The sequence below is a fragment of the Clarias gariepinus genome, chromosome 4 (genome assembly GCF_024256425.1).
Source record: "Clarias gariepinus isolate MV-2021 ecotype Netherlands chromosome 4, CGAR_prim_01v2, whole genome shotgun sequence".
Classification (NCBI taxonomy): domain Eukaryota; kingdom Metazoa; phylum Chordata; class Actinopteri; order Siluriformes; family Clariidae; genus Clarias; species Clarias gariepinus.
Window position 1 is genome coordinate 36618474 of NC_071103.1, and position 12771 is coordinate 36631244.

The 12771-nt window shown below is 37.7% G+C and overlaps 1 protein-coding gene across 2 annotated transcripts in view; it reads left to right on the plus strand.

Moving 5' to 3' along the window:
* The window catches only part of plod2 (procollagen-lysine, 2-oxoglutarate 5-dioxygenase 2), a 45478-nt gene extending 33175 nt beyond the window's left edge, over positions 1-12303 (plus strand). For both annotated transcript variants that reach the window (XM_053494406.1, XM_053494405.1), the window contains 10 exons: positions 1644-1748; positions 2859-2984; positions 3406-3547; positions 5440-5502; positions 7974-8087; positions 8352-8417; positions 8556-8660; positions 9892-10038; positions 10396-10521; positions 11345-12303. In XM_053494406.1, coding sequence (XP_053350381.1) covers positions 1644-1748; positions 2859-2984; positions 3406-3547; positions 5440-5502; positions 7974-8087; positions 8352-8417; positions 8556-8660; positions 9892-10038; positions 10396-10521; positions 11345-11500 — 1150 coding nt within the window. In that variant the 3' untranslated portion in view covers positions 11501-12303. The remainder of the gene's footprint in view (positions 1-1643; positions 1749-2858; positions 2985-3405; positions 3548-5439; positions 5503-7973; positions 8088-8351; positions 8418-8555; positions 8661-9891; positions 10039-10395; positions 10522-11344) is intronic.
* Positions 12304-12771: the final 468 nt, after the last annotated feature.

The window sequence follows — 12771 nt, forward strand, 5'->3', positions numbered from 1 at the left end:
GTTTTCATGTATTTCACAGCACTATTGGAAAATGAAGTTGAATAAGAAGGATAAAATATAACATAAATAGAAACGTGTTGAAAAGGGTACAATACAAATCTAAACAACCCCCAAGCTCATGAAAAAAAATATATATATTTCTTCTTTATTTTCTTGCATTACAATACAAATCTGTCTACTTAATATATTTAAAGGCTAAAAGATGGGCAGAGGTAAATCAACGGTTAAGGTGTTGTACTATTGATCAGTAGATCTTAGGTTCAAACCTCAGCACCAAGAAGTTGCCACTTTTGGGCCCTCAACCCCCAACTGCTCAGAAGTGTAATAAGATCAAATGTAAGTTGCTCTGGACAAATTAAAAGTTCAAACTACAAAAATGAGACCTGCCGCTGGGTATACTCAGTATGTATCATAGAAGTTTGTATGATGTCTCAACTAGCTAGCTCAACTAGTTTATATGGTCTTTTGTTATCATCCAGTTAGCTAACATTTTGAGGTGAGGAATATAGCTTTTATGTGGCTAATAACTTTAATAAAAGCTGTAAAAATTAACCTTAATCAATACAAAAAAGGTATAAAACCTGGCTTGGCTGTTGGAATTGGCTAGTAATTCTGATGCTACAAATTAGCTGAATACTTATAGCTAGCAGCACTTCGCCCTTATCTAGGCAGTCTGTATTGTGACACTAGGTCTTAGCCTAAAAACTTCAGAAATTTTATGCTAGAATTTGAATGCTACCAAACATTAGGAATTTAAAATGAATCTGTGTTAATAAATACTGTATGATGATACAAACTAACTGAACGCTAATAGCTAGCTCTATCCTTGCAGATTTCCTTGCTAACTGGCAGCAAGGTATAAGGCAAAAGTGTTTAGCATTGTCGCCTTATACCTCCAGGGCCTAGGTTTGATTCCCATCTCCGGGTCTGTGTGCGTTGAGTTTGCTTGGTGGGTTTCCTCCCACAGTCCAAAGACATGCAGATTAGGCTAATTCATGCTCCCAGCCAATTTGTAGTGTGAGTGTGTAGGTGTGTGCCCTGCGATGGATTGGTACCCCATCCAGGGTGTATCAGGCCTTGTGCCCTAAGACTCGTGGGATAGGCGCCAGGCCACCCGCGACCCTGTATACAGGATAAAGTGGTATAGACGACGACGAGTGAGTGAGCATGCTGCCCATGTTAGTCTTTGGTGAAAGGTGCTAATTTAACATCAGTTACAAGAGAATGTAAATATTTCTCATCCTTTTACTTTCATCCTTTATATAAATACTGTAGATTATACTTTCCTATGTAACCTTGAGTGGGGAATTTGAGAGTTATTATTCGTATTGCTATTATCAATATAAATAATAATCTAAGCATGAAGTGACACTAAGCCCCTCTTTCTGGATGCTTGCTATTACATTGGGGGTGTAACCACACACTTTTACATATGGTATAACATATCCAAGTCCAAGTGCAGGTGCTTTGTACATATAACATTCTGGTTATGGAAGCCATATGGAGAATGTTTAACATCTGATTCTGAAATATGCTCCTGTAGCAAATGTACAGGCAGGATTATAAGCCCTCAAGACAAATTTGTCTACCAATGTTTTTTTTTTTTTTTTTTTTTAAACTAAATAATTTGTGTTTCTGAGCAGGGACTTGTGTCGAAGAGATCCTGAGTGTGACTACTATTTCAGCATCGACGCCGATGTCATGCTCACAAACCGTCAGACATTGAAGCTACTCATGGAACAAAACAGGTAATCCTCCTGATTTTCTGATTCCTTTCATAAAAAAAAAGGGTTAGAAAAATGAACCTTGCTCGCTTCCTAAGGAAATAAGTAGACATTACACAGAATATACATTTTCCTAAACCCACTGTCCTAAGGATAGCATCCCGACCATGGTGCAATATTTAGCAGCGTCTATACAGTAACCAATACTCAAATATAGAAAGAAGCACCAAGACATTCCTTTAGAATTATGGGGCGAATTTAGAAACGGCAATGTTAGAAGCTATTTGTCCTGCTTGGGAGATTTTAAGATGCACTATAATTTGCTGTAATGCATTGGATACGCCACATGTTGATACAGTATATCCGTAATTTCTGTGGCAGTTACCTAAAGGGTCGGGTTGCCAGCTCGATGCCTGATTGTATTTAAGCACTTGGGGGTTGCTCAGGGTTCCAACAATGGCAGCCTGGCGGCGTCAGAGCTCAAACTGTGGACCTTATCCACCGAGCTACCCCTGTCCGCCCCGTGTATCATATTGCACTAATTAAAATTCACTAACTCATAAAACAGACGTCGGGTACAATTTTTGATTCTGTAACCTGCATCATGGAAACTTATGTCTGTCTATAAAATCCTTTTTTTTTTATAACTCAGTAAGCTTTGCTTGGATAAAAGATGTGACATCTAAAGCAATGTCTGTAGGCTTTTTGTCCAGGCTGAAAATAACCCGAGTTAAACTCTGCTCACAGTAGTGTCTGTCTGAAAAATGATTCTGGATCATCCTTCAGGGTTTTAAACAAGCTGCATGTGATTAGTGCACATTATCATGGTTCAATTCAGTATTCAAGAGTGCAAGGATTTTCACAATGTGTAATTAACTGTTTTATTGTCTTCATCTTGTGTGAAATGTTTTCAAACTACTAAAGTCGTCTTTATTGGCTGTCTTACTGATTTATTTAGTGCACATACTATTCAACTAGTTTGTGCAACCCCTAGGAGCCATAGTAACACTTTTAGGGATGATAAACTTATTCAGACCTTGCCAGGTCCAATACGGTATTTCAGAGACTTTTAAATGACAATGAATGTATTTTGATTGACACATGCCCTTTGGCTGTCTCTCTTTTTTTGCTTAGAAAAATTATTGGCCCTCTTGTCACCCGTCATGGCAAACTGTGGTCCAACTTCTGGGGAGCTCTGAGCTTGGACGGCTATTACGCCCGCTCTGAGGATTACGTCGACATCGTGCAGGGGAAGCGAGTGTAAGAGAACTCTTAAGTTTTTTTTGGAAAAGCATAAGAAAACCTATATTATTGAATTTATACCAGATTACTGTGGTCTCGCTAGCTTTCTCTGATTAGAACATACATAAGCAGTGACATATTTCCTGATAGACTCAATTCAATCACATGTGCCTGAGCAGATTTGGCAAGCAGCTCACGCAAAGTTGGGAAGCCGGTAATTGTTGATTATGTCATGCAATCTCACCGCAAACCGAATGGGTAAAATGGAGAACATGTGTATTTTTTTTCTTTTGCTACCAACACAAAACCATGGACTCTGTCCATAGAACACAAATAACACGTTGAGAAGTTTCAAATAAAAAAGCCGGCCTGCAATCAAACGAATCAAACAATGTGATTTATAGCGGTATTAAAATCTCCATTTCTGTCTTTGTTCCAGTGGCGTGTGGAACATTCCATACATGGCCCATGTTTACCTCGTCAAAGGTGAGGTTTTAAGGAACGAGCTGAAGGAGAGGAACATTTTCGTCCTGGAGAAACTCGACCCCGACATGGCTTTGTGTAGAAACGCCAGGGAGTTGGTGAGAACAATGGCACAAGAGATCACATTACAAAACTTAGACTTAGCGTAGGGTATTTTAAGCACAGATTATGGGTTAATATTGTCATATTATAATATTAAGCATGGATTAACATTATTATCTTGTAAGGTACAGATACATATGATTTTTGGAGGTAAGCTGTAGTCCTTCTTAGCGCCCATGGCCTCATTTATCAATGTTTTACACAATTCTAACGCGTTAAAATTAGTGCTGTCAATCGATAAAACAAATAATCTAGTTAATCACAGTCATAGTCTGTTTATCCCAATTTTAAAATACTAAGATTTACTTGTATAATAAAAATGCTAAATTTGAATAAATAGAAAAAACTGGTTAGAGAAAACAGATAATGGAGTTTTATAATATCTCAAACATTAACGTTTAACAAATGTTAAATTAAAATCTCTCAAATGGGACCAGCACTGTACTGCATGGTGTGGGTGCGGCTCGAACCCGGATTCTCAGATCCTAAAAATCAACAACTTAGAGCCTTAGCTGGCTGAGACACCACTCCCACATCTTACATCAACATATCTTTATCAAAAATAATTCCCCTTGAAGGTAGCTCGAACACACAACATGTGTTTTATCCAAACTTCCACCTAAAAGCTTTTTATAATGAAACATGCAGTTCAGTACGCATGCTGATTATGGAAAGCCATTAGGGTGAAATTTGGTTATATGAATAATTTGCTTAAAAAAGAAAAATGTGTTTTATAGCCAGCTTGATAAATGAGGCCTAAAACCTCCATCATTCAGACAGTGTTAATTTACAAATGTGATGTTTCTTAATGCCTTCAAACATCTGCTGCAGTCCTGCTGCAAAGACATAACTGGCAAGTATATCAGTGGGCTGTTTGTGTCCGAGGCATGACCTTTATGTGTTTATGTTGCCGTCTGTGGTGCGTTCAAGGTCTCTTCCTTTCAGTTTGTGGCCCGTCATCCTTTCCTCCTCCATGCTTTACATGTGACTTTTAACCCCTGAGAATGAGAATGTCTGGCTGGCATTCTTAGTCCCCAGTGTCTCTCTCTCCTAATACATTAACCCCATTAACAATTTCAGTTCTGAAGGATTTAAAGAGACCAATATTTTTTATTCAACACGCATTGTTATTAATAACCAGAATTAGAAAGAACAATTGGGAAATGTGAAGGAGAAACAGAACAAACACAAACCATGCATCCTCTTAGAAGGTTTTGGAAAATATCTTAGAGAAACTTCCAAAAGGAAATCCCAAGGATATGCTTAGAACTTAATTATTTGTAACAGTACACTTTAAACAGTTTTTAACATCAAGTTAAATCCATTGAGCATCCAAAAGCATTTTTAATTACAGGATTACATACAAGGAGCATTCAAGTCAAACTAGGACTTGTGATTGTGCAGAATAACACTCATCCCAATGTTTCACTAGTGCTTGGATACCAAGGACGCTGGAGCCATGATCGGATTCCTGCTTTATGTCTGAAACATTGGCCTCCCAGCAACCCCAAACATGTGGAAATCAAAAGTCCCAGTTTGACTTGAATACCCCTTGTATTTAACTCCAGGAATTAAATTAAAATGAATATATCTGTAATAATGACGATAGCTAGAACATCAGAAAACTCGAGATCCTCCAGAACTGATTTAGAAACCAAACCTCCATCAGTCAGCATGAACATGAAGCCTATCGCTCTCAGCTTGGCATGTGAGAGGAACTCCGGTGCTGTGGTTTACAGGCAGTGTTGGCTTTTCCACGTGCAGGGGCCTCCTCTCTGCTGAAAGTGGCCTCACGTCCATGACGTCTCCATCATGTGCTTTCTGTGAAACTCTGTTGTGTTCAAAATGGACGTTACAGATTTTACATGGTGCTTTTCCTTCATTCTAGACAATACACAGAGAAAAAGACTCTCCTTCTCCGGAATCATTCCATATGCTCAGATCCCCAAAGGTTTTATGATACTTTTTAATTACTCTGCATTATATCCACATCAACACAAACATGTTATTTGCTGTTAGCAACAGAAGCCAAACAGTTTCCAAACAGTTTGAATGGCTGAATATTGAGTACAGAGAGTAGAGCAGCATTACATTATCTGTATACTGTGTGTGTGTGTGTGTGTGTGTGTGTGCCGTGGCCTGGGAAAGCTTCTGTGTAAGGGTAGAAAAGTTTAACATTTTATACTATGTACAGTTCTGAGAACTTCATACTTTCCCCGAACAGTTTTTTTTTTAATGCATCTCAATCACAAGTACAGTTTTATTATAGTAAAATCTCCTAAACTATAATATAATAATAATAATAATAATAATAATAGAAAAACACGCCACTTATTGCATATAGCCAACTGCAATAATCTAGCAAGTAATAAACACAGTATAAATAATTAACAACCTCTCACTCCATCATTTTATAAAAAAGAAAATCGTTGTGCAGAGGTAAACACCCCAGCTTCAGAAACTTTAAGTCCTGCTACATGGTTATTCCACCCATTACCTAAATCAAGTAATTCTAATTAGTACAACTTTTCATCCAGATAGGCTTGAACTAATTAGTGACATCACCTGTTGTGTCCACGGGGAGAACTGCAGTATAATACATGGCATATATTTTGTCCTTATTCTTTTGGCCACCACAGTATTGGCAGATGTGTATCTTAAACAGTTATAATTAAGAAAATAATCCAACAATAGGAAAAGGCAAATGGAAATCAATTGAAAAAAATTGTCCAGATTTAATTTAAAATCAAGTGGACTGGAGTCTTATAATAATAAAAAAAAATACGGGTCACATTTGACTATATGTAAGATATAGCCTTTATCTCCTTGCCAGAATTCTGCAAAAGTGATAGCTGATGGCTTTTCCCAGACCACAGTACATATTATATAACCTCTGTATGTAATCTTACACTGTACGTACAAACTACACACACTAAATATGTTAGATATAAACAAGCATGTCCATGAGGAATGATTTAAATTCCAATTGATTGCAATAGATTATGTGGTTTATATCTGACACGATTCAGTTCTAGTGTATTCTAGTTCTATATTATGCTGTATTTTGATTATGCTGTATTTTTTAGTAGCAAAAGTCCTGCAGTCAAACCAACTGCTTCATTTAAGACTAAGAGCATTTGGAAAGCAGTCTGATCCCTCTCTGGCAAATCCTTTGCGAAAGTGATGCTCTTAGCTGAAAGACAAGTTTCATCTGTTCATTTTGTAATAGATCCGGAGAGAAAGCACCTGGGTGTTTTAGTCTTAGATGACCTTCAGTCGTAGTCAAAATCAGAGATTTAATTTCCCCTTCCCTAACATGATGAGAGGAATCATAAGGAAGCAGGAATAGTTACCTGCTTCAAGGAATTCCATTGAACAAACCCCCCCCCCAATTCCCTATGACCCTCAATAACATAAACTCCTTGACTTATCTCAGACTAGGCAGTGACACCTGCTCAAACAGTAATCTAATACTAGGGGTGCTTTTACTGATATATTTGATAGAATAAGTGACTCGTAACGGAGCAGGTGAAGCGTAGACTGACAGTGTCTTGGAGACTCACATACTTTAGTGTAAAATCCCTTCATCCCCTTCCTCTTCGGGTGCTTTCATAGTCGATACAATTGATTTGTTTGTTATTTGATTTTAAAACCACAATATACCGACCGTCATGATGTTAGCATCATGAAGTGAATAACTGCACCATACAGTAACTGCAGCCTAAACATTGTTACAGATCGAGTCCAGCCCTTCATGGGAACGTTAGGGGTCGGGGTATCTCAGTGTGTTACCAACCTGAAGGGTGGCATTTTATGCCCCATGTGATAGGCATTTGAGGAAGGAACGTAATTCTTGATTTTAGGAATGGTTTGAGGAACATGGCCAAAAAGTTCAAGGTGTTGACTTGGCGTTCAGATTCTCCAGATCTCGATCTGATCGAGTCCCTCTGGATTGTGCTGGTGAACGAGTAATGTTATGGCTGATCGGTCTACAGTATGTTCGATTCACTTTCTGTAGGTGGGTTAATTGCGTCGGTTCACATCCTCACCAAGCTTGAGAAGGTTAGCTGGGAGAAGACTGAGACCACATTTGCATAGTTATCCCTAAATCAATTGCTGTTGCTTAGTGTGATTATTGTGTTTCCACCTGCTTAAAGAAAATGCACATTCAAGCAGACTAAAATGAAAGCACCCTTAGTAGAAGAGATTCACTATTGCTAAAGTTGTCCCTTCCCTTCCTTAATCCTTCCTTGCTACTCCCTTCTACCATCAAAGCTCAGATTGACGAATATCCTTAATTTAATTCTCATTTAATCTTTAGCAACTCAACATTAGGGACTTTACCACATTCGGATATTTGTGTAATGTCAGGCATCGTTTTTTTTCAGCTGAAATGTAACAGGATATCTTTCTATGCTACAGGGAGTTTTCATGTACATTACAAACCGTCATGAGTTTGGAAGGCTTATTTCTACAGCCAACTACAACACATCCCACTTGAACAATGATTTATGGCAAATATTTGAGAACCCTGTGGTAAGTGTCCAGATGTTCCTCCTCTTTCTAAACTGTTGGGAAAAAAAATGAGAGAAGATAAACTTCTGTTAATATTTCTATTTCTTTGCATCATTGGTTGGGAATGTGCTTTAATGTGCTTGGGAATAATCATGGTTCTTGAATAAACCAGACACAGCTGAAGACCATTTGCTGACTAATAACTTGTATGTACAGTATAGCCAGTATGACAGCTATACTATGTTTAATAAAACATATAGCCCTTATCTGTATTTTCCATTTTAGGACTGGAGGGAGAAGTATATCCATCCAAACTACTCCCAGATCTTCACAGAGAACCGTCTGGAACAGGTAGAGAGGCAGACCTCTAAGATTACTGTACAACATTATGGTCAAATTAAATGCGTGTATGTGACTGGAGTTGTTCCTGGCATTAGTATGTTCTGTATCTGCATGTAATGTGTGTAATGGGTGTATGTGTGTGTGTAGCCATGTCCAGATGTGTTCTGGTTTCCTGTGCTATCTGAACAAGGCTGTGATGAGATGGTGGAAGAGATGGAGAACTTCGGCACTTGGTCTGGTGGAAGACATGAGGTCAGTAGTTCACACTGTTAGGAAATGGACTTTTAAATGATGGTCCAAAACTTGGTGTGGACTTGAGGTTATAAAATTATTGGGAGTGTATATATATATATTAATGCAGGGCATATTCACATTAAAGCACTAAGGGGTTGGGTAACAAGCTGGAATCTGTTATCTGGAATTTATCATCTCTCAATTTAAATGGAGAAACTAATACTGGGAGTAATCTCGTGCTGGAGTAGGTTTAATACAAGCCAATATGTAAGTAAATGCGTATTAACAGCAAAACATATAATATGTAACTAAATGTATACAGAACAGAAGGATTAAGTGCAAAGTAACTAGACTAAAAATTATTGATACAAGAATTATTAATACAACATTAAATCACCAAGTCATTTCGCTAAACCTAGATTTTGGCATAGGCTATAGTGATTACATACCACCAATTTCATTCAACACCTTAAGCTTTAATTACAGAACACGATGTGGTGTCCCAGTTCGTGTGTGAAAATTATTCCACATTCTCCCAGAATCATGGAATACTAAAAAACAACAGAAAATAAAACCTCCATAGATACAATAATCTGGTCATTCAGGTCGTCAGCTGACGTCATTTTATTGCCACATAATATTACTATGAGTCTAGACCTGAGCAACTCCGGATCATAACACTGCCTCCAGAGGCTTGGACACTGACACGCCCATCACTCTGGTATAGGGTTAGTCTGAACTCATAAGATCACAAGACCTTTTTTCATTGCTCCAAAATAAAATCTTAATTATAAATAAAAAAATAAAATAAAATAAAAAAAACACACACTTGCCAATAGTGTTTGACTGATCACCTGTTCAGTGAACCAATGTCATACCAAAGTAATGATTTATTTATTAATGCAAACCTCAAAGCACTTATGTAAATCACTCTGGATGAGAGAGCTTGCCCAAATGTAAAATTCCACAGAGTTGACGGTTCAGCGCTATCCTTCCAGGTTTTGATATTGTGTCGAAGGGTTCTTAACCCATTTCCAGTCATTTCAAATCTCCTTGGTTGTTTTCTTTGCTTGATGTAGCCCAATAAATTTACCCTCCTGAAATGGTGATTTACGTTTGGCCCGGGCAGCGTATAAATCTGTCAGTCGGAGCTTGGAGCCTGTCTAAAAATGACCACTTTTAAATGTTCCTGGAATAGGCAAATTGTTTCCAGTCCAGTTCTGTAATTAGCATATTTATCACTCCACAGGACAAACGCATTTCTGGAGGATATGAGAGCGTCCCTACCGACGACATCCACATGACACAGATCGGGTACGAGAAGGAGTGGCTGCACTTTATCCGAGAGTTCATCTCACCAGTCACACTCAAGGTCTTCTCCGGATATTACACCAAGGTGCCGAGACATGTTTTTACCGTGCAGTGTTAGATTCTTGCTGGCCTCTGGAGAGTATTGCTGGATGAAATCATGTCTACACCCATAAGACAGATTTAAAAGGTGGACTTAGCAAGCATAAACTCAGCAGTCTTCGCGGTCTGTCCGTTTGCCTTTCAAGCTCTCTTCTCGGTTTGTTGCAAGGAATGTTGGCTATAGTTAAATTTGAAAGAAAAAAAAAAGGCAAACAATGGAGCTCATTCTTCCTTTATGTTTGGACTAGAAGCTGTTTTTTGTGGAATGTGTGTGTTTTGATTCGACAAGACTTTGAATGAAATGCTTTCTATTAACCTAGTGCATTTGTTGTGTCTCGTACAGGGCTATGCTGTCATGAATTTTGTGGTGAAATACACCCCTACCAGACAGGCCTATCTAAGGCCTCACCATGACTCCTCCACCTTCACCATCAACATCGCACTCAACCATAAGGGCCTAGATTTCGAGGTATTTCATTTTTTTTCCCTTCCATTGACACTTAGGTGCAGTGATAATAAATAATAATGCATAATAATCAAAGTGAAATAAATGTCAAAGTGGCTTTTACTGTCATTCAACCTTATATACTGTAGGAAGAACGGTACACAGCAAAAACAAAACAACGTGGTGTTACATGAAACAACACAGACCTACATGAGAGTCCACATACCTAAAATTATATACTGAAAATAACTTACATACATAAAGTGTATAATGAAAGCATGTGCAAACAGTGCAATACAATGCAACAGACAATAAAGCTTACAGTCATCATGTATGGAGCAAATGAGGTCTATACGAACATGCTATATGAACTGCTGCTGTGTTATGTGCTGGTGGCACTGTGGCCCTGCACCTCCAGGTTTCAGGTTCGATTCCAGTCTCAGGGTCTTTGTGTATAAAGTTTGCATGTTCTCCCCGTGATTGGTGGGTTTCCTCTGGGAATTACACAGTGTAAAGACACGCAGATACCTAACCTGACCTCACCCAAAATGAAGATGGGTTTCCTCTTGAGTCTGGTTCCTCTCAATGTTTCTTCCTATTGCCATCTCGGGGAGTTTTTCCTTTCCACCATCGCCCTTTGTGACAAAAAAATGTTGTTTAAAAAATGCCATGTAAATGGAATTAAATTGAATTAAATACCATGGTCGTGAATACAATGGTCACCATTGGCCTCCACGGTCCAGAGGTTCCTAGATGGATAGATGTCCTATGTCCTACTTAAATTATGTTATGTTTTTTGCAAACAAAGTTAACAAAACCTTTTTTTTTATTTTTTTATTTTTTCCAGGGTGGAGGCTGCAGGTTCCACAGATATAACTGCTCAATAGAGTCTCCAAGAAAAGGCTGGAGTTTCATGCACCCAGGCAGACTAACGCATCTTCACGAAGGACTTCCCACCACCAGAGGCACACGCTACATCGCAGTGTCCTTCGTCGACCCTTAACTTTACTCACTCAGGGGCGAGTTTTTAAATTGATGTGCGATTTGACGTTTTGTTCTTATTGTACGAAAGTTTTTGGTTTAAAATTGTTTGTGTCTTTTACTGCTGTGCAAAGATCAAAACCAATTCATCAAAGATGCACAGAGATGGTTATTATAATAAGGATATAATAAGGATATTCTGTATTATTTTTATTTTTTTACACAGTAGTGCTTGGAAAATAATTGGAGATCATTTCTTCCCTTTGTTACCAAATGATCAATGAAAACATTCTTTTTAATGTAATTCTTCAGGAATGATAAAACTGCTGATGTAGTTAATGAGGTGCTGTTATTCATTTTTATTCATCTCCAGACTTTTTTTTTATTATTAAGATTTGTTTAAATCCACAAGCAAAGAGATGACAACCGGATTTGATTTGAATCTGGTTGAACTGAAGTTTTTTTTTATAAAAATGAATTTTTACTTGAAGTGCTAAGTTTCCTGGCCACAGCATGGGCTTAGTTTAAATTAAATTATATTCTTGGTTGATATACACCATTGTAAATGGTTGGTCTAGGACTAGGACTAAGCTTAGTACTGTATGTTTCCAGAAACTGGTACTGTTAACCCGAAGCAAAAACGTCTGGCATGTCCTGAGTCCTTGAATCGAACCTTTTGGAGATGTCAGATATTTTACTTTCACTGAAAGATGTTGTTTTAACTGAACTTTGAGCCTCTGCCTCATCCATTTCTTTTAACTTATTTTGAGAAAAAAAATGTAATAAATGAAGATGTTCTTAAAAAAATAAAAGCTTCATTTTTAATTATGACTCACACTTTTAGAGAAAAGAAAAGAAAGGTGTTATCTCACATCAGTGCCAGAGAAACGTGCAGGTACTCCTGTAACCGTGACGGAATTTAAACAAACCCACACTGAAAAAAAAAAATCCAATGAAGTTGTAATATCATTTACTTTTATAAACATTACCATGTGATGTGTCATTTATTGCCCACATTTAAACCTTTTTTAAATCACAGTGAAATAAGCAGAATAACACACTCATATAGTGCAGAATACAGGATGAATCATTTCATAACCCTATGGTCTGCTCTGTTTATATCTTATATATTTTAGTGTTAGTAGTGATTTAACTGAATATGAATATGTAAGTATAGGAATTATAGGAATTGTGGTGTGCTCTAAAAGCCAGACTTAATGCTGCCCTACAGAGCTACAAAGTAAACCCATAATTTTACAATATTTCTGTACAAACTGACCTAAAATTCACCAA